Source organism: Pseudophryne corroboree, chromosome 6 (genome assembly GCF_028390025.1).
Source record: "Pseudophryne corroboree isolate aPseCor3 chromosome 6, aPseCor3.hap2, whole genome shotgun sequence".
NCBI lineage: Eukaryota > Metazoa > Chordata > Amphibia > Anura > Myobatrachidae > Pseudophryne > Pseudophryne corroboree.
Genome location: NC_086449.1, coordinates 162,848,333 through 162,874,737, shown reverse-complemented (window position 1 = coordinate 162,874,737; position 26,405 = coordinate 162,848,333). Strand labels below are relative to the sequence as shown.

General features: G+C 46.0%; 1 protein-coding gene across 1 annotated transcript in view; it reads left to right on the top strand.

Annotated features, from left to right (window-relative positions):
• The window catches only part of NFU1 (NFU1 iron-sulfur cluster scaffold), a 155,586-nt gene extending 130,389 nt beyond the window's left edge, over positions 1-25,197 (top strand). The window contains exons 7-8 of the mRNA XM_063932066.1: positions 5,783-5,957; positions 24,694-25,197. Coding sequence (XP_063788136.1) covers positions 5,783-5,957; positions 24,694-24,747 — 229 coding nt within the window. The 3' untranslated portion in view covers positions 24,748-25,197. The remainder of the gene's footprint in view (positions 1-5,782; positions 5,958-24,693) is intronic.
• Positions 25,198-26,405: the final 1,208 nt, after the last annotated feature.

Genomic DNA, 26,405 nt, shown 5'->3' with positions numbered 1-26,405 from the left:
CCAGGGACTTTGGTCAAGTCAAGTGACTTCCCTACACATAAATATTCTGGAACTGAGGGCCATTTACAATGCCCTGAGTCAGGCAAGGCCTCTGCTTCAAAACCAGCCGGTACTGATCCAATCAGACAACATCACGGCAGTCGCCCATGTAAACCAACGGGGCGGCACAAGAAGCAGGATGGCGATGGCAGAAGCCACAAGGATTCTCCGATGGGCGGAAAATCATGTGTTAACACTGTCAGCAGTGTTCATTCCCGGAGTGGACGACTGGGAAGCAGATCTTCTCAGCGGACACGACCTCCACCCGGGAGAGTGGGGATTTCATCCAGAAGTCTTCCAAAGGATTGTACACCATTGGGAAAGGCCACAGGTGGACATGATGGCGTCCCGCCTCAACAAAAAGCTATAAAAGATATTGCGCCAGGTCAAAGGACCCTCAGGCGATAGCTGTGGACGCTCTGGTAACACCGTGGGTGTACCAGTCGGTTTATGTGTTCCTCCCTCTGCCTCTCATACAAAAGGTACTGAGAATAATAGGAAGGCGAGGAGTAAGAACGATACTCGTGGTTCCGGATTGGCCAAGAAGAGCTTGGTACCCAGAACTTCAAGAAATTATATCAGAGGACCCATGGCCTCTGCCGCTCAGACAGGACCTGCGGCAGCAGGGGCCCTGTCTGTTCCAAGACTTACCGCGGCTACGTTTTGACGGCATGGCGGTTGAACGCCGGATCCTAAAGGAAAAGGGCATTCCGGAGGAAGTCATTCCTACGCTGATTCAAGCCAGGAAAGATGTAACTGCAAAACATTATCACCGCATATGGCGAAAATATGTTGCTTGGTGTGAGGCCAAAAAGGCCCCAACAGAGGAATTTCAACTAGGTCGATTTCTGCATTTCCTACAAGCAGGAGTGTCTATGGGCCTAAAATTAGGCTCCATTAAGGTACAGATCTCGGCTCTGTCGATTTTCTTCCAAAAAGAACTAGCTTCAGTACCTGAAGTTCAGACATTGTAAAAGGAGTGCTGCATATTCAGCCCCCGGTTGTGCCTCCAGTGGCACCTTGGGATCTCAACGTGGTGTTGAGTTTCTTAAAATCACATTGGTGTGAGCCACTAAAAACCGTGGATCTAAAATATCTCACGCGGAAAGTGGTCATGTTATTGGCCTTGGCTTCGGCCAGGCGTGTATCAGAATTGGCGGCTTTGTCATATAAAAGTCCTTATCTGATTTTCCATATGGATAGGGCAGAATTGAGGACTCGTCCCCAGTTTCTCCCTAAGGTAATATCAGCTTTTCACTTGAACCAACTATTGTAGTGCCTGCGGCTACTAGGGACTTGGAGGATTCCAAGTTACTGGACGTAGTCAGGCCCTTGAAAAATTATGTTTCCAGGACGGCTAGAGTCAGGAGAACTGACTCGCTGTTTATCCTGTATGCACCCAGCAAACTGGGTGCTCCTGCTTCTAAGCAGACTATTGCTCGCTGGATTTGTAGCACAATTCAGCTGGCGCATTCTGCGGCTGGACTACCGCAGCCAAAATCTGTAAAAGCCCATTCCACAAGGAAGGTGGGCTCATCTTGGGCAGCTGCCCGAGGGGTCTCGGCTTTCCAACTTTGCCGAGCTGCAACTTGGTCAGGGGCAAACACGTTTGCTAAATTCTACAAAATTGATACCCTGGCTGAGGAGGACCTGGAGTTCTCTCATTCGGTGCTGCAGAGTCATCCGCACTCTCCCGCCCGTTTGGGAGCTTTGGTATAATCCCCATGGTCCTTACGGAGTTCCCAGCATCCACTAGGACGTCAGAGAAAATAAGATTTTACTCACCGGTAAATCTATTTCTCGTAGTCCGTAGTGGATGCTGGGCGCCCATCCCAAGTGCGGATTGTCTGCAATACTTGTATATAGTTATTGCCTAACTAAAGGGTTATTGTTGAGCCATCTGTTGAGAGGCTCAGTTATATTCATACTGTTAACTGGGTATAGTATCACTAGTTATACGGTGTGATTGGTGTGGCTGGTATGAGTCTTACCCGGGATTCAAAATCCTTCCTTATTATGTCAGCTCGTCCGGGCACAGTGTCCTAACTGAGGCTTGGAGGAGGGTCATAGTGGGAGGAGCCAGTGCACACCAGGTGACCTAAAGCTTTCTTTAGTTGTGCCCAGTCTCCTGCGGAGCCGCTATTCCCCATGGTCCTTACGGAGTTCCCAGCATCCACTACGGACTACGAGAAATAGATTTACCGGTGAGTAAAATCTTATTTTTTGCGAGGTACACTGGGCTCCACAAGGCGCCCACCCTGACGCACTTAGCTTCTTTGGGTTGATATGGCATTAGCTGCTGACACTTCTCTTGTCGTGAGAGTGTGGTGTATGTGGCTACTAACCGTTGTCGTCTCTTTTCCTGCTACTGCATTGGGCTGGTTAACTAAAACTGAGCTCCTGTGCTGGGAGGCGGGGTAATATAGGAGGCGGTGCTGTGCATTCTGGGAACAGTCAAAGCTTTGAGTCTGTTGGTGCCTCGGATCAAGATCCTACTCTACACCTCATTGTCCAGACTTGTGGAGCCCAGTGTACCCCGCAGAAAGAGTTTTAACAAAGGTAAGTTCTTACCATAAAACTCGTTATTAATGGCAGAAGGACGACTTCTATGATGCTGTTGTCTGAGCGGGGCACATCATATACCAAATTAAAGGTCTTGGTCAGTAGGTTTGCTGAAAGATATTGGTAAAAAGTTACAAAAGAGAAAAAAGAATTGGTTTTATATGGGTGCTCTCCATCCCCTTTTGAATGAATTTGCTGTTAAAATAAAATGTTATTACTTTAAAATCAGTCATCAAGAAAGTATACTCAATTTCAAGCCTGTATGGCCTATCAGTTATATCTTATATTTATTTATTCTATCACTAGCCTAAAATAGGCTATCAAAGCAAAGTAAAGAAAAGATTGTGCAAGAAATATATGAAAATGTGAATGAAATGTGAATAAAGAGTTACAATTATTATTTGTGTCACGTCTCTTATTTGTCTTGTTTATATATATATATATATATATATATATATATATATATAAATTTTGAGTTGCCTTATACGTGCTGCAATAAATTAATCACACAAACTGGTACTGATGTGTTTCTTAGACTAAAGTTTAGTGATTTGTGGTTCACAGACTGGAAAATAGGTGTCTAGTTTATGATATAATATGACAACAATTTGTTGCACTTCACTAGATATCAATAATTATGTATCCATGATGGCCACATCAATTATCTAAATTGTGACTAAATGTTATACCACTAGTGAATACAGATGACGTTGGATAAACCAGCCTTTGGTCCGTAGCCAAGCAGAGTCTGAATACACTTATTATAGTGGTGTAGACTATGCCCTGAGGAAGCCCGACACTGGAGCGAAATGCGCATTGGTGGACATGTGTCACGTCTCCAATGCACTTCTCATAGTATGAGTTGTAGCTAACTTATGCCGCATGTACTTCACTGCAGTCTTTATTAAGGCAGCGGTGGGGACAGACCTGTGGCATCAAAGCATCCGATCTTAACGGACCTGCACGGCGGGGACGCCCGCTAATTTAAAGTACAATAAACACACTCCTTATATGTGTCTCAACAACAACAACATCAGTTTTCACAACACAATTAAAAATTATAAGTGTTCTGGGAAAAGGAAAAATAAGTTTATGTGGATACGAACTGTGACAAGCTATTTACCTTGAGTGCAATACACGCCATTATTTTGTGCCTTATAAACAATAACAACTATCTACAATAGAATATATGATTACAGGCAGATCAAATTTAAAGGCTTTATTAATGTGAAGTGTGACTTGTTATAAGCCGGTACAACATCCGACAAGAGTTATTAGTAATATCAAATCTGACCTATAGTAGTATTACTTGTAGGCACAGAAATTCAGGTGTAACGATATTGTTACCATCATCATATGGCTGCATGAAATCCAAGTGTCAAGGACAGTGTCACCACAAAAGAAATACAGTAGCATCAGAGATGTAAACATTAAATAGTGTATACTTGAGGATTATATTTCCAGATACAACCACTATAATAAGTGTATTCAGACTCTGCTTGGCTACGGACCAAAGGCTGGTTTATCCAACGTCATCTGTATTCACTAGTGGTATAACATTTAGTCACAATTTAGATAATTGATGTGGCCATCACGGATACATAATTATTGATATCTAGTGAAGTGTAACAAATTGTTGCCATATTATATCATAAACCAGACACCTATTTTCCAGTCTGTGAACCACAAATCACTAAACTTTAGTCTAAGACAATACATCAGTACCAGTTTGTGTGATTCATTTATTAGCAGCACGTATAAGGCATCTCAAAATTTATATATATAAACAAGACAAATAAGAAATGTGACACAAATAATACTTTTACCTCTTTATTCACATTTTCATATATTTCTTGCACAATCTTTTCTTTACTTCGCTTTGATAGCCTATTTTAGGCTAGTGATAGAATAAATAAATATAAAATAATTGATAGGCAATATAGGCTTGAAATTGAGTATACTTTATTGATGACTGATTTTAAACTAATAAAATTTTATTTTAACAGCAAATTGATTTAAAAGGGGATGGAGTGCACCCATATAAAACCAATTCTTTTTTCTCTTTTGTAACTTTTTACATTGTTATAATTGGTGGGTTGCACCCAATAGGGATATTCTAATAATATAAGTAAACACAATTAACCCAATCATTGAGCCCTAAATTCCCGAACATTAAACCATCTACATCCTGGTGCGGAAAAATTCTCTCTCTTCTCTAGAAAAATATTGGTGTTGTAATTGGTTGCTGTGTTTCGGAGTTATGTAGCAGCGCATCACCATTGTGCTCTGGAAAATGTGTCAGTTGGTGAACTCTCCCTGTGCACATGCTGGGTGACCTGGAACATGTGACCTGCTGGGAGGTCTGGAAACTGTGACCGTTATATGCAGCCACCCACTAAGCAGGATTTTTCTACTGAAAAGGGGTAAAATATTCCGCCCAGCAAACCTTTGCCCAGTTGAGACCGGGCACATTGGCTAGTAATAGGTTATTACTGAAGGAAACGCATAATCTGCATTGCGTTAGCACTGAGTTTCTGACCGATCCTTCTCCTAAATGAATTTCCCCCTAAATATAACCTGTGATCTCAAGGAAGAAAGACTAGTGAGACCCTATAATCTGTTTATGTGCAGCTTTGTCATACAGGTTTTTTCTGTTTGACAAATGACAGGAGCAGATTGGTTAGTGCGCCATCTCTCTGGAAGCTTTGATAAATATCCCCCATAATCACTGTTCCACTGAATTGAGAGGCTTAGTGGGAAATAGTCATAAGCCGCATCTACTTGGATTTGGAATGTTTGCTTCCATCAAGTAGCTTACTGTATGCCATCTAGCGAGTTCTCCAGTAACTTCTAACATAGTGGCATGTGCCTATTTCTCACCAGCAACATACAGATCCCTGGTATTGTATTTCAGGACATAACCAGACACAATTGCTGATGTATAACTCACATTATGTACCAGTTATGTGAAAGAATTGTTATTTCATTTCTTATTACATAGAACTAATGAAGGGAAGGTAATTGATTATGATGATAATAAGCTTTGCTGTTGCATATATTTGCCGTATAATAAATGCAGTAATTTGATACTTTAATGTAGCATACTATAGTGCTAGTATACAGGGAGAGGGATGATGGAGTGCTATCATGTGACAACAATGTTTCTCCCTTCCTCTCATAGGCCAACAGTGCAAGAAGATGGTGGGGACGTTCTCTTCCGGGGGTTTCAGGATGGCATCGTTCAGCTGAAGCTGCAGGGCTCCTGCACAAACTGCCCAAGCTCCATTATCACACTGAAAAACGGTATCCAGAATATGCTGCAGTTCTATATCCCAGAGGTAGAGGGCGTAGAACAGGTAACTTTACCAGCTGTGTGTTTGTACATCCTGAGGCCACACATACACACACCCACACATGCATTCATAACAACTAGTAAAAGCAGGGACATAACCGTCACTTAAGTCATCACACTTAACATGGCATTTAAGGTACAGTATATGCACACTGCATCTCTGTAGCACAGCATGCTATTTACAGTACCTTGCTAACCTTGTGAATAATAATAGCCCTTTTCTCCCAATAGGACTCCTAGTTCTTTAATGTCGCAAATGAAAAACAAATGATACAAAATAAAGTTAGGTATTAACAGATGTTGGAAAAGAGAGGCAGAGCCACGAAGCTAAAAGCTCAACCACCAGTAGTATGGGAGATTGTAGGTACTACTAATAGTCCCTTATCTGCGGATGGCAGTAAAGCCCAGTACACACAGGGCATATTTGTGCTAAGTGATCTAGCACAGACCACTCAGCACACCTCTCTCCCCAGCTCAGCACTCAGCGCGATCAGTGCTGAGCAAGGGGGGAGGGGAAGTGGGGCACTCATTTCCTCCAGTGGTGAAATGAGCGATCTCACTAGTTTTGGCATGCATGCCAAATCTAGTGCCGGCGATAGTCACCGGCACCCTACACACAGAGAGATCCGTGCTTAAGTTCTAAGCAATCTAGTCGGATTGCTTAGAGTTTAAGCACGGATCTCTCCGTGTGTACCCCTTAAGGGAGTAGCGAATCAGAAGCTGCTCCAAGTACGTTGAGCCCTGCTAATGAAGGGCTTTGAAAGTCAGTAAGACACACACACAGTGGCGCTGAGAGATGGGAAGAGAGGGTACAAATTACCTGGGCCCAGGTCTGAAGGAGGGGCCCAGTGGGGGCCCAGGCCCACCCCTCCTTTGATTAGGCCATGCCCCTGAAAAGTACCTAGGCCCAGCCAGGCTCTCTAATGCCCTAGTTTGGAGGCATGCCATGCTTCTGTGAGTGCGTCTCATGTACTAGACACGCCCCAGAGAGGTGTGGCCATGCCCCCCACATGCTGTGGTCACACCCCCTCCAGGGGGGAACTCAGAAAGTTGTTGCACCGGGGCCCAGGATTTCTCTTGGCAGCCCTACACACACACAAAAAGATTTGCCATCTTGGTGGTGGAGTGTATGCCTACAGGTCACTTCACTTCCATCACTTTGGCATCTAGCAGGCTTTAAGAACAGGAATTCCCACCTGTGTGTGAGAGTCCTCGTCTTCCCAGGAACGTGATATTGGTGATTACAGAGCTGATAATAGACATTTATATTGCAGTGTTGTGCATGAATCTGTGAGCCCATCTCTGAGATAATGTGCAGCTGACGTCTTGTACATTATTGCAAACATTACTAGCAGGGATATTTGCCTCTGTTGGCATTAATGATTACTATGTGATCCCTTACATCATACTATTTTACTATTTTTCTTTTGTTCTTTATTAGTTTCAAGGAATGACCCATAGATGCCAGTAAGTGACCAGGTCCTTGAATTGGTGAAAAATCTAGCAATGGTCAGGTGTGTAGATGAAGGGGGTTATCGGGGGTCTGGAGAGGGGCAGGTTTTTAGCGATCAATATAAGCTAGGTAAGTTATAGTATACTTGATTAGAGCTGTCTAGAGTGATGGAGGGCCATGGGTTCACCAGCTTGAGGGCTAATGGGAATAAGCCTTATGCTAGAGGAGTGAACCTTTGAAGCCTTTAAAGTCACACCACTGGAACCAGGTATATGGAAAGGCAATACAGTCATAACCCACAGATAAAGCCAAATCATCCATGTCCATAAAGTTAAATTTGGCGAACCAATCAGATACTTATGGAGGAGAGGAGGGGCACTGGCGGACTGGTATATTCAACTTGGCAGCATTGTTCAAGTCCTTCAGAAATTTCTGTGTGACGAGTTTATCTATAGATTGTAATCTTGGGAGCAGGACCTTCCTACCTCTAAGACTGTTTGTTATTACCCAGTTTTGTTATATCATTGTTATTTCCAATTGTAAAGCGCAACGGAATTTGCGGCGCTATAGAGAAACTGTTAATAAATAATAATAAGACTCATGAACAAGCCAAAAGGTAGTGTCAGAAGGCCAGTCCTCACCCAACATCGCAGCTGAGAGGTTTATTACAGCATTGCTGAGAGCACTCCCAATAACTATGAAATAGAGAGCTATGGGTAGAAGAACATCTCCAGCAGGCACTGGGCACCCCTGTGTACATCTCACACAGCATGCCAGGGCATCTGTACCAGCCAGAGAGGAGTTTATATTGAATAACTAGGGGAACTAGCATGAGTCCACTCTGCCCCAGCTGGAATAAGCTTGTGTCCCCCAGGCTTTACTAAAGGACTGTAAATGGGAGTGGTGATCCTGAAGAAGGATTGTATATATTCAGGAGACACTATGGGTAGGAATATGTGCGCTATTGCAAAGCTGTGCAAAAAGGTGTAAGAGCCCTGGAAAACCAGACAGCTGTCATGCTAAAAAAGCTTTGAAGTTGCCCTGGTCTCCATTCCCATGTTTCTTTTCTCAGCGGGTGACCGAAAGTGACCTCACCGCTGACCACAAAGTTCCCACCATTGGTTACAATGGAGCGCATAGACGCTACATTGTAACACTGCCGTGTGCTGCCTGTCATACAGTACAGGAGCACACAGCCGATCAGGAGGGTGCCACAACGTGGCGTTCCCTGATTGGCTGATGGAACCCTCTTAGACATAAGTCAGAGGGGGTTTCTGGCATTCGGGGAAAGGGGTCCCATATGAAAACATGGGGCCCCTTTCAGTGCGAGGTCGGGTGTCCGTTTTTTTATTTTGACAAGTACCTGGATTACAAATGGACTTCAAGAAGAAGAGCCTTCTACACTGGATTTTGTGAGTATAATTTTTTCCACAGGTACACCATGGATTCTACATGGAGAAGAGGACCGACCCTCGTGTGAACATAAGGTAAGTATGTGTATATGGAGGTGTGTATGTATGCATTAAAGTTATACTTTCAAGGTGTGTGTCTTATGTTTTTATTGGGGTATTTTTTTAGTAGTAGTACTACAGGTACCAGCGGGCCCGGTTTTCCTCCGCATGCTGGTACTTGTGGTTCTCCAAGTACCAGCTTGCGGGGAAGGCTTGCTGGGACTTGTAGTACTGCTACTAAAAACAATATTCATTTTTTTACACAACGGCTATCAGCCTCTCATCCGCAGCCCTTGGATGGGGGGGACAGCCTCGGGCTTCACCCCTGGTCCTTGGGTGGCTGGAGGGGGGGGACCCCTTGATTGAAGGGGTCCCCACTCCTCCAGGGTACCCCGGCCAGTGGTGACTAGTTGGTTATGTAATGCCAGGGCCGCCGGGACCTATATAAAAGTGTCCCCCGGCTGTGGCTTTATGTATCTGGCTAGTGGAGCCCGGTGCTGGTTTCAGAAATACGGGGGACCCCTACGCTTTTTGTCCCCCGTATTTTTGGAACCAGGACCAGGCGCAGAGCCCGGTGCTGGTTGTTTAAATATGGGGGAACCTCTATCATTTTTCCCCCCATATTTTTGCAACCAGGATCAGCTCAAAGAGCCCGAGGCTGGTTTGGCTTAGGAGGGGGGACCCCACGCAATTTTTTATTTTTATTTTAACACTGTTTTTTTTTTTTAACAAGGTGCACAATGAAGCCCAGCACGGATCTCTCAGATCCGGCCGAGATTCATTGTATTAAAGTCGGCAGTGTTTTACAAGTCACTCACGTAAAACACTGCCTAAAAAAACGAATGACATCGACATCGGTAAAACCGAAAATGCAGAATACGGCAGCTTAGTAAATTAGTCGTACTAAATTCAAAAAGTTGCATATTTACACTTTCGATGTCATTCGTGATTGAACTTTGACCTCAAACGGGAAAATACGATTTTTAGTAAATATACCCCAAGGAGTCTGAATATTATTCTCTTCCCGACGCGGAGAGAACATTACGACAGTCAACTCCTGGTCGACGCAGAGGCGGTCGCAAAGGATCATACACAGGAAGCTAAGTGATATTTTATTTCTATACTTTGGCCTTATTTGCATTGCATGCACATGAGGGAGGGTTGTATTCGGGTAGGCATCCGATAGAATTACCCTACCCAGAGTGGGTAAACTTGCTTATGTTGTTTCTACTTATAACATTGCAGCAGGCTGCCGCGTGACAGCAGGAGATGTAGCCGGGAAAATGCTGAGGTTATCTCCGAGAGATACTCGGGGGAGGTATACAGCTGTTTGGTGAGCCCTCTGTTCAGTCACTCTCGGCGGATACACCTGGTAAGTTTACCTTCGTGAGTTAGCCTCCTTCACAACGGTGGTGACGCATTCTTTTGTGGGATGCAGTCGTTTTAACCGGTTCGATACCGTGCTTTTTTCGTTTCTGTGCAGACAGTGGAAGGTTGGAAGGTAAGAGTTCTGCAGCCTTGGTAGGTTCGCAGAAGTGGATGTCGTTTTCTGTTTCCAACACATCCACCACTTGTCGCTGAGTCTATCTGGCTAGTTCCCACTCCGGTGAGCGCTAGTCTAATAATTTCAGTTAGTCCAGGAATGGACTAAGACTTGTGAGTTATAGAATCAAAAGGGGGAGCATTCTGAGTTACGGTTGTTCCCCTTACTGTTTTTTCTAATGGATCTTGCCGTTCCCCTCTGGTTGGGGAGGTAGTACGCTACGTCATACAGAGGTGCGTCAGGTTCAGGACATTGTCCGGTTGTCCCTGTATAAAGGTGCAAATCGTTGTTTCTCTCTGACTGTTCTTCGACACAGGGATTGGCTGTTGTTCCCACCGACACAGTTGACGGAGGTGGGTTTCAGAGTAGATACTGCCCGGTTAATGTTCGGGGTTTTTTCCTGTGGAAAGAGGTCTGAGGATACATAGTTGGATCACACTTCATCAATATGTTCTGTTACTAAAACAGATGGGTGCGGCCTACGAGGCCTGTTTTGGTGAGCACGTCTACTGCCAGAGTGGCTTTCAAGGGGCCAGTTGAAATTGTGGTCCGCGTTTCACCTGCACATGCACCGGAATATAATCCTAAAGGCCAGGACATCACTCCTGTGGTGTCTGCTCGGTTCTCTCCTTCTAGAGGGATGAAGGTTCGGGATCCAAGGTTAGATCCTGGTATCCGTGCATAACGATCTCCGAGGCTGGGGAGCAGGCCTTGCAAGGGACGTATTTCCAGAGGTTAAGGTTAAGTTGGAAAGCTTGTCTGCAATAAGCTTTCTTGATTTAAAAGATATTTTCGACGAACGTATTCTTCGTGTTCGGCCCATGTTAGTTCTGCCAGACCACTTATCAGCAATGGCGTGAGTAAGCCGCTATGACGGAACAAGGAGAAAAGCGTCAATGGCAGAAGATGCACAGTTTTGCCGTGGGGCAAAAAGTCTGGTAGTATTCGTTCCGGTGGTTGGCGAAGGAGAAATAGATTTCCTCTGCTGACGCGATCTCCATCCGGGGAAAAATTCAGTCATCGTCGAGAAGTTTTCACAGACGTGATAACTTTTGTGGAGGGTCGCAATTGGTCATGTTGGTGTCTCGCTTCAACGAGAGGCCTCAGGCAAGGGACACCCTCGTGACACCGTGGGTGTTTTTAGTCGGTCTATGTGGCCTCTCCTATTTCATTTTTTCGGAAGGTGATAAACGTAAGAAGAACATAGGTTCAGACGATCCTCTCGGATCTGATTTAGCCAAGGAGGTTTTGCTATCCAGTTTTTCATGATTTGCTCATGGGAGTTTCCTGCCCTCTTCCTTTACGTGAGGAACTGTTACAACTAGATCAGGGCGTGTATCAAGACTTACCGCGACTGTGTCTGACGGCGTGGCGGTTGAATGCCATATTCTAAGCCGGAAGGATGTTCTCAGTGAAGCTGTTTCCTCAATGTTTCAGGCTAGGACAGAAGTAACAGCAAAGCCTTTCCGCCGTGGTTGGCGTATTTCTGTGTCTTGGTGTGAATCCAGGATGGTTCCTACGGAAGACTTTCTGCTAGGTCGTTCTTATCCATACTTACAAGCCATTGTGGATGCAGGCCTACAGTTAGGCTCCATTTCGGGGCAGTATGGCCTTATTATTTTCTAAAAATAATAATTTCTCTCTTGGAAAGTGGTCATGCTATTGGCTTTGGCGTCCGTAAGGTGGGTGTCGGATGTGGTGGGTTTGTCTCACAAGAGCCTTGTTTGATCTTCCAGGTAGACAGAGAGGACTCGTGAACTCGGATTGTAGTTCTACCAAAGAGTGGTTTCTGGGTTTCGCAGAAAACAGTCTATTTTTGATGCCGGTGGTTCCTTCGGCATTAGCTGATTCAAAGTCTTTCGGTGTTACTGGGGATTTGAATATTTAGGCTCAGTTGGGAGAAATAGAGGCTCTGTTTCTCCGGTATGCTCCCAACATGCTTGGGGCGACTGCAGTATGCTGTCTGTTGCACGCTGAATCTGTGATGCGATTTGGCATGTTGTTCGATGCTTGGATTGCCGTGACCGAAGTCGGTGGAAGCCCATTCTACTGGAAAGATGGGCTCTTCTTGGGCGGATGCCCGAGGAGTCTAGGCGGTTCAACTTTGCCGAGCGGATTATTGGTCGGGATCAAACGCTTTTGCTATGCTCTACGAGTTTGATACCATGATTGTTGGGGACCTTTTTGTTTGCTCATTCGGTGCTGCAGAGTCGTCCGCACTCTCCCGCCCGTTTTGGAGCTTTGGTATAAACCCCATGGTCCTTTTGGAGTCCCCAGCATCCTCTAGGACGTATGAGAAAATAGGATTTTGGTACCTACCGGTAAATCCTTTTCTCTAACGTCCTAAGTGGATGCTGGGGACTCCGTAAGGACCATGGGGAATAGCGGCTCCGCAGGAGACTGGGCACATCTAAAGAAAGCTTTAGGACTATCTGGTGTGCACTGACTTCTCCCCCTATGACCCTCCTCCAAGCCTCAGTTAGATCTCTGTGCCCGAACGAGAAGGGTGCACACTAGGGGCTCTCCTGAGCTTCTTAGTGAAAGTTTTAGTTTAGGTTTTTTATTTTCAGTGAGACCTGCTGGCAACAGGCTCACTGCATCGAGGGACTAAGGGGAGAAGAAGCGAACTCACCTGCGTGCAGAGTGGATTGGGCTTCTTAGGCTACTGGACATTAGCTCCAGAGGGACGATCACAGGCCCAGCTTGGATGGGTCCCAGAGCCGCGCCACCGGCCCCCTTACAGAGCCAGAAGGCAGAAGAGGTCCGGAAAATCGGCGGCAGAAGACGTCCTGTCTTCAACAAGGTAGCGCACAGCACTGCAGCTGTGCGCCATTGCTCTCAGCACACTTCACACTCCGGTCACTGAGGGTGCAGGGCGCTGGGGGGGGCGCCCTGAGACGCAATAATAAATACCTTGGATGGCAAAAAAATGCATCACATATAGCTCCTGGGCTATATGGATGCATTTAACCCCTGCCAAAATACATAAAAAAACGGGAGATAAGGCCGCCGATAAGGGGGCGGAGCCTATCTCCTCAGCACACTGGCGCCATTTTCCCTCACAGCTCCGTTGGAGGGAAGCTCCCTGGCTCTCCCCTGCAGTCACTACACTACAGAAAGGGTTAAAAAAGAGAGGGGGGCACAAATTAGGCGCAGTATTAACTATACAGCAGCTATAAGGGGAAAAACACTTATATAAGGTTATCCCTGTATATATATAGCGCTCTGGTGTGTGCTGGCAAACTCTCCCTCTGTCTCCCCAAAGGGCTAGTGGGGTCCTGTCCTCTATCAGAGCATTCCCTGTGCGTGTGCTGTATGTCGGTACTTTTGTGTCGACATGTATGAGGAGAAAAATGATGTGGAGACGGAGCAGATTGCCTGTAATAGTGATGTCACCCCCTAGGGGGTCGACACCTGAGTGGATGAACTGTTGGAAGGAATTACGTGACAGTGTCAGCTCTGTATAAAAGACAGTGGTTGACATGAGACAGCCGGCTACTCAGCTTGTGCCTGTCCAGACGTCTCATAGGCCGTCAGGGGCTCTAAAGCGCCCGTTACCTCAGATGGCAGATATAGACGCCGACACGGATACTGACTCCAGTGTCGACGGTGAAGAGACAAATGTGACTTCCAGTAGGGCCACACGTTACATGATTGAGGCAATGAAAAATGTTTTACACATTTCTGATAATACGAGTACCACCAAAAAGGGGTATTATGTTCGGTGAGGAAAAACTACCTGTAGTTTTCCTGAATCTGAGAAATTAAATGAGGTGTGTGATGATGCGTGGGTTTCCCCCGATAACAACTGATAATTTCTAAAATGTTATTGGCATTATATCCTTTCCCGCCAGAGGTTAGGGTGCGTTGGGAAACACCCCCTAGGGTGGATAAAGCGCTCACACGCTTGTAAGGGCTCTATCCTCTCCTGAGATGGCCGCCGTTAAGGATCCTGCTGATAGAAAGCAGGAGGGTATCCTAAAATGTATTTACACACATACTGGTGTTATACTGCGACCAGCAATCGCCTCAGCCTGGATGTGCAGTGCTGGGTTGGCGTGGTCGGATTCCCTGACTGAAAATATTGATACCCTAGATAGGGACAGTATATTTTTGCCTATAGAGCATTTGAAAGATGCATTTCTATATATGAGTGATGCACAGCGGAATATTTGCCGACTGGCATCAAGTCTAAGTGCGTTGTCCATTTCTACCAGTAGAGGGTTATGGACACGTCAGTGGTCAGGTGATGCGTATTCCAAACGGCATTTGGAAGTATTGCCTTATTAAGGGGAGGAGTTATTTGGGGTCGGTCTTTCAGACCTGGTGGCCACGGCAACAGCTGGGAAATCCACGTTTGTACCCCAGGTCGTCTCTCAACATGAGAAGACGCCGTATTATCAGGCGCAGTCTTTTCGTGGATAAGCGGGCAAAAGGTTCCTCATTTCTGCCCCGTGACAGAGGGAGAGGAAAAAGGCTGCAGAAATCAGCCAGTTCCCAGGAACAGAAACCCTCTCCCGCCTCTGCCAAGCCCTCAGTATACGCTGGGGCTTTACAAGCAGAATCAGGCACGGTGGGGGGCCCGTCTCAATGAATTTCAGCGCGCAGTGGGCTCACTCGCAAGTAGACCCCTGGATCCTTCAGGTGATATCTCAGGGGTACAAATTAGAAACGAGACGTCTCCCCCTCGCCGTTTCCTAAAGTCGGCTTTACCGATGTCTCCTTCTGACAGGGAGACAGTTTTGGAAGCCATTCACAAGCTGTATTCCCAGCAGGTGATAATCAAGATACCCCTCCTGCAACAGGGAACGGGGTATTGTTCCACACTGTTGTGGTACCGAAGCCGGACGGCTCGGTGAGACCGATTCTAAATCTAAAATCTTTGAACACTTACATACAGAGGTTCAAATTCAAGATTGAGTCACTCAGAGCAGTGATTGCGAACCTGGAAGAAGGGGACTACATGATGTCTCGGGACATCAAGGATGCTTACCTTCATGTCAAAATTTACCCTTCTCACCAAGGGTACCTCAGGTTTATGGTACAGAACTGTCACTATCAGTTCAGACGCTGCCGTATGGATGGTCCACGGCACCCCGGGTCTTTACCAAGGTAATGGCCGAAATGATGATATTCCTTCAAAGGAAGGGAATTTTAGTTATCCCTTACTTGGACGATTCCCTGATAAGGGTAAGATCCAGGGAACAGTTGGAGGTCGGTGTAGCACTATCTCGGGTAGTGTTGCTGCAGCACGGTTGGATTCTCAATATTCCAAAATCTCAGCTGGTTCCGACGACTTGTCTTCTGTTCCTAGGGATGATCCTGGACACAGTCCAGAAAAAGGTGTTTCTCCCGGAGGAGAAAGCCAGGGAGTTATCCGAGCTAGTCAGGAACCTCCTAAAACCGAGCCAAGTCTCAGTGCATCAATGCACAAGGGTTCTGGGTAAAATGGTGGCTTCCTACGAAGCAATCCCATTCGGCAGATTCCACGCAAGAACTTTCCAGTGGGACCTGCTGGACAAATGGTCCGGGTCGCATCTTCAGATGCATCAGCGGATAACCCTGTCACCAAGGACAAGGGTGTCCCTCCTGTGGTGGTTGCAGAGTGCTCATCTTCTAGAGGGCCGCAGATTCGGCATTCAGGACTGGGTCCTGGTAACCACGGATGCCAGCCTGCGAGGCTGGGGAGCAGTCACACAGGGAAGGAATATCCAGGACTTATGGTCAAGCCTGGAGACATCACTTCGCATAAATATCCTGAAGCTAAGGGACATTTACAATGCTCTAAGCTTAGCAAGACCTCTGCTTCAAGGTCAGCCGGTGTTGATCCAGTCGGACAACATCACGGCAGTCACCCACGTAAACAGACAGGGTGGCACAAGAAGCAGGAGGGCAATGGCAGAAGCTGCAAGGATTCTTCGCTGGGCGGAAAATCATGTGATAGCACTGTCAGCAGTATTCATTCCGGGAGTGGACAACTGGGAAGCAGACTTCCGCAGCACGACATCCACCCGGGAGAGTGGGGACTTCACCCAGAAGTCTTCCACATGATTATAAACCGTTGGGAAAAACTCGACAGGTATTGCGCCAGGTCCAGGGACCCTCAGGCAATAGCTGTAGACGCTCTGGTAACACCGTGGGTGTACCAGTCAGGGTATGTGTTCCCTCCTCTGCCTCTCATACCCAAGGTACTGAGATTGATAAGATGGAGAGGAGTAAGCACTATATTCGTGGCTCCGGATTGGCCAAGAAGGATTTGGTAACCGGAACTTCAAGAGATGCTCACGGAGGATCCGTGGCCTCTACCTCTAAGAAGGGACCTGCTCCAGCAAGGACCCTGTCTGTTCCAAGACTTACCGCGGCTGCGTTTGACGGCATGGCGGTTGAACGCCGGATCCTGAAGGAAAAAAAGGCATTCCGGATGAAGTCATCCCTATCCTGATCAAAGCCAGGAAGGATGTAACCGCAAAAACATTATCACCGCAATTGGCGAAAATATGTTGCGTGGTGCGAGGCCAGTAAGGCCCGACGGTGGAAATTCAACTGGGTCGATTCCTACATTTCCTGCAAACAGGAGTGTCTATGGGCCTGAAATTGGGGTCCATTAAGGTTCAAATTTCGGCCCTGTCAATTTTCTTCCAAAAAGAACTAGCTTCAGTCCCTGAAGTTCAGACGTTTGTAAAAGGGGTACTGCATATACAGCCTCCTTTTGTGCCTCCAGTGGCACTTTGGGATCTCAATGTAGTTTTGGGTTCCAAAAGTCACATTGGTTTGAACCACTTAAATCTGTGGAGTTAAAATATCTCACATGGAAAGTGGTCATGCTGTTGGCCCTGGCCTGGGCCAGGCGCGTGTCAGAATTGGCGGCTTTATCCTGAAAAAGCCCTTATCTGATGTTCCATTCGGACAGGGCGGAATTGAGGACTCGTCCTCAGTTTCTCCCTAAGGTGGTTTCAGCGTTTCACCTGAACCAACCTATTTGTGGTGCCTGCGGCTACTAGGGACTTGGAGGACTCCAAGTTGCTAGACGTTGTCAGGGCCCTGAAAATATATGTTTCCAGGAGGGCTGGAGTCAGGAAATCTGACTCGCTGTTTATCCTGTATGCACCCAACAAGCTGGGTGCTCCTGCTTCTAAGCAGACTATTGCTCGTTGGATTTGTAGTACAATTCAGCTTGCACATTCTGTGGCAGGCCTGCCACAGCCAAAAGTCTGTAAATGCCCACTCCACAAGGAAGGTGGGCTCATCTTGGGCGGCTGCCCGAGGGGTCTCGGCTTTACAACTTTGCCGAGCAGCTACTTGGTCAGGAGCAAATACGTTTGTAAAATTATACAAAATTGATATCCTGGCTGAGGAGGACCTGGAGTTCTCTCATTTGGTGCTGCAGAGTCATCCGCACTCTCCCGCCCGTTTGGGAGCTTTGGTATAATCCCCATGGTCCTTACGGAGTCCCCAGCATCCACTTAGGACGTTAGAGAAAATAAGAATTTACTTACCGATAATTCTATTTCTCATAGTCCGTAGTGGATGCTGGGCGCCCATCCCAAGTGCGGATTGTCTGCAATACTTGTACATAGTTATTGTTACAAAAATCGGGTTATTATTGTTGTGAGCCATCTTTCAGAGGCTCCTCTGTTATCATGCTGTTAACTGGGTTCAGATCACAGGTTATACGGTGTGATTGGTGTGGCTGGTATGAGTCTTACCCGGGATTCAAAATCCTTCCTTATTGTGTACGCTCGTCCGGGCACAGTATCCTAACTGAGGCTTGGAGGAGGGTCATAGGGGGAGAAGTCAGTGCACACCAGATAGTCCTAAAGCTTTCTTTAGATGTGCCCAGTCTCCTGCGGAGCCGCTATTCCCCATGGTCCTTACGGAGTCCCCAGCATCCACTACGGACTATGAGAAATAGAATTATCGGTAAGTAAATTCTTATTTTCTCTTAGTCCGTAGAGGATGCTGGGCGCCCGTCCCAGTGCGTACGGTGTCTGCAGTTAGTGTTTTTTGGGTACACCCTGGTGGTGTGTCTTCTCTGTCAGGCCAATACCCATAAAGAATATAGGGGACTTCTGAGAACAATACCCATTGAGAATCTGAACCTCAACCCTCAAGTTAACCCAACAGGTCTGATAGCAGTACCCATAGAGAATATGGGGGACCTCTGACAACAATAAACATATCAAATATGAGGGACCTCTGACAAACATATAGAATATGGGGGATCTCTGACAACAATATACATATAGACTATGAGGGACCCCTGATAACAATAACCATAGAGAATATGGTGGACCTCTGATAACAATGACCATAGAGAATATGGGGAACCTCTGATACATTTGCTGAAATGTAAAATAGGTTGCTCAATACTTTCAATAAAGATGGTGTTGACAGTGATAGTTCTTGTATAGTAATTTCCACTGTAACCCACTTAAGAGGGGACTCAGAAGTAAATTGGTGTATTGTGTCATCATACATAACAGCTTTTAAAACAAAGTTGAGCAGTTGGGCTGCGTATGATCATTTCAGCAGGCTGCCAATAAGCTAGTCAGTGATACTTCGGTTTTCTAGCCATGCTAGGCATATCTATAGAGCAGGCATTCCCAACCGCGGTCCTCAAGGCACACCAACAGTGCAGGTTTTAGTGATATCCAGTCTGCAGCACAGATGGTTAAATCAAAATAACTGAGGTGCTAATTAAGTCACCTGTATTCAGGCATGGATATCACTAAAACCAGGACTGTTAGTGTGCCTTGAGGACCGAGGTTGGGAAACACTGCTATAGAGAATTAAATATGTCCACAACTGTTTGAGGAATCATATATTGTTATATTTCCGTCTGGTTTCTTTTGTGTTTATACTTTAATTCAGTTAGACCCAATAATTTCACAGGGGTGAAAATCGGGCGTAATCTCATGCTTTTTCAAGATTTTTAGCATTGTGCTATCCAATTACAGACCCTTTCCCCCCCCTCACCCCCCCCCCCCCTTCCCCTCCCTCCCTGTTAAATAATCTGGTTTTGGGTGTTAACACACAGAATCTGGGTAAAATTCCCAGACCTATGTGTCAACACTTCCGCGATTCACGATACATGGCTATTTAATAAGGAGTTTTTTGGAGCCAGGTCTTGAAAAAAATTCCTGCAGGCTGACTTCTGGGAATATTGAATAGCCCCGGGGGGGATCAATTAGCCCACGGTAAATTACTTTGGCTAATTGAATTGACCCATAAGTATCAAAAAATATCATAACTTGCAGACTTAGCTGTGTATATTATATAAGCTTATATGTGTAGGCTAACATGTATGTGGCTTTACAACAGGATCATTCTTTCTCCTATGAACATCATTCTCACACAACACATTTGTCTTTTGAAAAAAAAAAAAAATCAGATGTTCATACATACCGGACCCTAATTCAGCTGAGTGGGGGGAGGGTGGGTCATAGGCGAATGCACCAAAAATACTGTGTTTCATTACATCACATCTGTGCAGAGTTCAGAATGATGGCATGGGCCCCCTGTGTGTTTCATGGATTTGAACCATATGAAAACTACAACCCACCCATAAATGAGCCATTGTTGTTGGACGGTGCAGTTCATAGAGGCAGCTGTAGATGTCCCTCTTGCTGTCACGTCTCGCTATAGTAAAACCCTGCAGTCTCAGTGACCGATGTAGCACAGGACATGCTTGTTATTCTAGCTCTTTATGCCTCTAATCATCATGTCCTACCACGGTTTTAGCATGTCCTGATTCTGGAAAGGTATGCTGGGATATGTAATTCCTTAAAGTGCCTACCCCTGCTCTACTCAATACAAACAAATTAAATATCTTCTTTTTTATGATCTTGTTGTTTTCATTCCCTAACAGACTATCAGCTATATATCGTTCCCACCACCTCTCTGTTTATATCTGTGACTGTCTTTCTTCCATCTCTCACACTCTTCTCCCTCTCGCAGCCCCCTCTATGCCTCTTTCTCCTGTGTCTCTCTCTCTCTCTCTTCATTCTTTCTCCCATACTATCCCCCTCACTCTCAAACTTTCTTTCTACTTTTCCTGTTCTCCACATTCTCTCCCCCCTTTTCACTCTCTTCTTCCCCCTCTCACCTCCCCTCCTTTCTCCGCAGCCATAATGTCCTTGGGATATTACATAGGGGGGAATTCAATTGTGGATGAAGGGGGACGCATTGCTGTTGTCACGTTGTTTAAATGCCACCAACAGCAGCCTGTTTTGCCCCTTCGCCCGGTCGAATGTTTGATTCGCCTAAAAGTGCTCACTACCCTATAGGGTGGCAAACAAGTTTTGAGTGAGATCCCACCGCAGTAAAGTGCGGTGGGTGTCGGGCATATTCGCCCATCGCTTACTTGCATTCCTCCCATAGTGTGGCCAAATGGTTCAATCCTTATCTCATTTGATTGTAGACCTATATGTGTGGGAACAAGGTAATGACAGCAGCGTAGAAGTGAGCAAGTGGTAGTTAGGAAAACTTGATGTGACACTTTGGGTGATCCAATTAGTCATCAGTTGGCAGGAAATTCCTTAACACAGGTTAAAAACATGCGCCCGTGACCTTTTGCTGTTTAATTAGTTAATGCAAGTCTCAATGGAAGATACCACAGATTTTAGTTTGCAGCTCTATGTGAACAGTAGAGAAAAATTCTTAATTCAAGTAAAAAATGTCAGGACACAGGACCCTATTCAGTAAGGATTGCAAATTCTGCTTTTGCAATCCTTTGACTCGCATGCTGGGGATGCCTAGCATGCTAAAAGCCCCCCTGCGTCCATGTACTAATTGCGATTGTGCTGCAATTAGTGCATGGTCGCAGAAATTAGCGAAGCCTCCTGCCGGCGCATCCTGACTGCTCCAAGGACTAACCGCATATTCTACATCCCGATATACATCATTACTAGCACTTTGTAAGTAAATAACTGCAAATGTATTTCATGTATTCCATGTCTGTGTTTCTTTAAGTAACATGACAGGCTGCTGCCATACTTTTGAGGTGCAACTTAAATGGGGGTATCCAAGTCTGGAGCACATGAGATGGGTTTTACCCAACAAAAACTTAACAGAAGAATATAGATTAAAAGGTCCTCTAATGCTGAGTTAGAAATCGTGAAATGTAGAATACTATGGGGGGAATTCAATTAGACACAGTCATTTAGCTGGTATGAAAAAAGGTGGTAGCATCGGGCTTTAACAGCTGGATTAGAACCTTTTTTTCTTCTTTCTCTGTAAATTGCCCTGTTATTGGACGTTAATATATAGAATTCAGGATAAGTTCCCAGACCTATGTGTATGTTTTGGGAACCCGATAACAGGCTGTTTTATTTTCTAGTCTACTCCAGACCCGAAAAGAAATCCAAGTTAACTGCAAACTTTGGACACTGAAAGTGGGTATCTCATCCTTGCATATTCGGACGCAGGGATGTACACCAGGGAGGGGCATTATAGTGGCATTAGCATAAAGTCACAGACACAACTGCAGTAAAATATGCAAGGAAAGATATAACTGTGTCCAACCCAGAATCGAATCGGGCCATATGAGCAGTGACCGCGCCCCCATTGACAGGCCTTGCCTCTCTTAGAGCTCCTGTCATAAATTTCCCAGGTTGGTTTTCCATCTCAATCTGCCCCTGATTATTATTATTATTATTATTATTATTATTAAAATATCCCATAAAATGTGCATAATGTTAACCCGCTAGCACAGGGCACGCAACATGCGGATAATCAGAACGGCCCCTTGGAATCTTACAGTCACTGCGGTTTGCATTGCCAGAGTTAAGGGGGGTACTCACGGAGCGATCGCTGCTTAAAATCTAAGCAATCTGACTAGATTGCTTAGATTTTAAGCACGATCGCTCCGTGTGTAGCCCCCTCAGCGATAGCGATGCGCAGCCTCGCGCATCGCTATCGCTGCTGCTAGATTGGCCTGCATGCAGGCCAAGCTAGCGGGTCGCTCACTTCACCCGCTGGGTGAAGTGAGCGGCCCCCCCCGTCTCCCCCCGCACGCTCAGCACAGATCGCGCTGTGCTGAGCGCCGGGAGAGATGTGTGATGTGCGGTTCGCTCAGCACACATCTCTCTGACATCGGCCAGTGAGTACTGGCCTTAACATTTTCTCCTGTGAGATAACACCCACTACATTGCTGACCTATAAAAAGCTTCTAGGAGCTTCTATATAAATCTCTGGAACTTTTCAGGACACACCTTCCATATACAACACCATATCATATTTCCTGTCTGTGAATATTGCAATGCATTGCAGAAAAGGTGTGTTTCATGTATATTACCGTTTAGATTTACAGAGTAAGTTGTAGTTTTGCACAAAAGTTTGACAGTTTTATAAGAGGAGCAAAGGCTGGAGGTGTTGTTCCTTCAGGGCTTTTCCTTCAGTCTTATCTGTGTCCATGACAGCAGGTGGCTGTTATATCACCAATTAGCATACAGTGCTGTCTATAGCTCAGATGCCTCAGTAATCTCTAAGTGATTAGAGCGTGCCTTCTATGCCAGACTCTTGTAGAGACCAGTGGCTGACGCAGAGCTGAACATCATGATTGTTTGCAGAGTTTATGTTGCGTGTCTGTGAAGTACGGATTGCAAATTCTGCAGGGCAAGGCCGCCCAGTATGCTAAATGGCACCCACCAGCTGCAACCGCAATTTACATTGTGGTCACAAGAATTGTGTACGACCCACAGCAGCCGCAGCTAGGCTGTGCACGCAGGCGGTCAGCCTCCATTTTTCCCATCAGAGTGGCCGCCCCCGAAAACGCAGTCACCCCTGCAATGCTCCGTTGCTGCCCCACGAACGCCGCTGCCTGTCAATCTAGCAGAGGCGTTCACACCCACTGCGACCCAAACGCTTTCGGCAGCCACGCATGCGCAAGACGGTACCTGCACGTGTGCACTGCTGCCGAGGACGGGGTTATCAACTTGAATAACCCCCGATGTACGCTCTAGAAATGAGCTTGCACATGTCAGACATTTCCATCGCATCTACACTTGCGTTTGAAGAGGCATCACTGGGTTGTAGCTGGGCGTCCTTACACAGGCAAAGATCAGTGTCAGCGCATAACACTCCTGCAGACTTATGCAGACAACGGCAAAAATGCAACTGCTTCGGAGGCATATCATTTGCACCTACATGTACCGTAGGGTAGGTATTAGTGCGCACTGATGATAACTAAGGCTAGGGCCACACATAGTGGCCAAGCGGGACCCACTTGGCCGGGAGGGGGGGTTTGTGTTTACACGGATCCTGTTCTGTGGGATGCCGCAGAACAGGATCCAGCCAGTGCCACACAGGATTTCAGTAGAACTCAATGCGGCACGACCGCACTGTGTGAACATTGAAATGTATGTGTTAACATTGAAATACCGCCGTCCTGTCATCCGGGATGCTGTGGTTGGATTCAGCAGGAGGTGTGACTGCCGCACATGTGTGGGCGCCTGCATAGGGAACGGGAACTGCTTTGCCGCTATGTGTGGCCCTAGCCTAATAGCAAAGGAATGTATCAGGCCCACTGTGTATCCATTCACACAGAAACTCCAGAAGAGCAGAACACACAGATACTGTATCTGCAATGTCACGCCTCTCAAACTCTGTGCTGGTATGGGAATACATTTGTGAATGTGTGAATATGTATTTTTACATTGTATATGCTTTTTGTTCTTGTAATTCAGACCCATAAATACAATAAAAAGCAACCTGTGATCGTTTAACAGCCTCGGAGCAAACCATTATATGCAGCACTCGGCTCGCCTGCCCTATGTCAGCGTTCTGATCCACGTCAAAAACAGCTATTGGCATTAATGAAATGCCAGCTTCAGCCCCTTTAAGCATCAGGGCCCACATTTATCAAGCCTTGGAGAGTGATAAATTGCACGTTGATAAAGTACCAGCCAATCAGTTCCTAACTGTCATGTTACAGGCTGGGTTTGAAAAATGACACTTGGGAGCTGATTGGCTGGTGCTTTATCACCTTCCACTTTATCACTCTCCAAGTCTTGATAAATCTGGGCCCAGGTGTATAAATAAATGTAAAAGTTGAAGGCTGAGCTAATTGGCTTTCTCTTACTTTATCAAAGAACACAGCTCTGCTATACAGTAGTTCTCTGCCAGTTACCTGTGGTTTCCCAGCTAGTGTGTAACTACAGAAGCGTGATAGCAGTACAGCAGATAGCAATCCACAGCCCAGTACTGCATTCTATAATGTATGCTGGTATCGCATAGTATCCTGTGAATGAGCTGCATGGAAGTACAATATAATTGTGTGTCTATTTTTCTTAAGGTGACAGATGACGACGATGATGAAGATGTTGGAAAAGAACCCTCTTCTTCTTGAAGACTTCCTCTGTTCATATTAAAGGATGCCACGTTTTATGCCACCACAAACCACAACTCATCTTTTCCATCTTGTTCAGTGGGACTTTTCTATTTTAATGTGGAAACAATAAATTTAACTCGTCATGTGCAAAATCACAGTTTATATCCCACTGTTTAGTATGTGCGCAACTTTACCTGCCGCAAATTTCCTGGAGAATAATAATAATTTGCTGTGATGCATATTATAAGGACTGGTCATGTGCTTAACATATGTAAAGAGGCGACACAATTCGTAGGTAACTGGTTCCTTTTCAAGTGAAATGAGTGAATACGTGACAATATTATTTAATCGTATTGTTTTTATGACTAGAATAATCATCTTGATTATATGTCAGGGATCTCCAGCAACTGTCTAAATAAAAATGGAAAAAAAAAAAAAAAATGTTATTACTTTGCTTCTTTGGCAAAATACCTTGTGTACACTCTGAATCTGTCAGATACAAGAAAATCAAGCCGGGCAATGTTCTTTTGTGTGCCATCTTCTGCCCATTACCGCCTATAGGCAGAGGATGTGGCTGCATCAATACATTTATCTTAGTGTGCAGTCCTCCCCCATCTGTGTGATACCACTTGCCAGGCCGGCAACTAGGGCGGGGCTAGGGGGTCGCATGCGCCGGACTCTAGGGGGCGACTTAAAGCTTAATTAAAACTTCTGCTCCACTGTCTGTCCGCCCACTGGTAATCACCAGGAGAGGAGCTGCGCACATACAAGCTGCAGTTGCACACTGACAGACTACGGAGTCGTCGGCATGCCACGCCTCCCTCCCCACCACCCGCTGGCCGGGACCCTACACTTCCGGCCAGAGACCACGCTGACTACAGAGACTCCCAATCTCTCCCCCTACACACACGCTGGCTGGGAATCTGCACTTCAGGCTGGCTCTGCACGTCCATCAGATAGGTGCAGTCAGTCAGCCCACACACTGCAGCCAGACAGGGACTTTATTATCACCATCCCTGAGGTCAGCCAAGCATCAAGCTGCTGCCATTAACTGTTGCATGACATTTTATGAGGACACTGTGTATGGCATAAGTTGGGGACACTATGGCATAATATTGGGATGCTCTGTGGCATTATATGTGGGGACACTGTGTACCATAATATGGGGATGCTGTGTGGCATTATATGCGAGGACACTGCGGCATTATATGTGGATGCTGTGTGGCATTATATGTGGGGACACTGTGTGCCATAATATGGGGATGCTGTGTGGCATTATATGTGAGGACACTGTGCGGCATCATATGCGGATATTATGTGGCATTATATGTGGGGACACTGTGCGGCATATGTGGATACTGTGTGGCATTATATGTGGGGACACTGTGTGGCATATGTGGGGATACTGTGCGGCATTATATGTGGATGCTGTGTGGCATTATATGTGGGGACACTGTGTGCCATAATATGGGAATGCTGTGTGGCATTATATGGGAGGACACTGTGCGGCATCATATGCGGATGTTGTGTGGCATTATATGTGGGGACACTGTGTGGCATTATATGTGGCATTATATGTGGGGATACTGTGCGGCATTATATGTGGATGCTGTGTGGCATTATATGTGGGAACACTGTGTGCCATAATATGGGGATGTTGTGTGGCATTATATGGG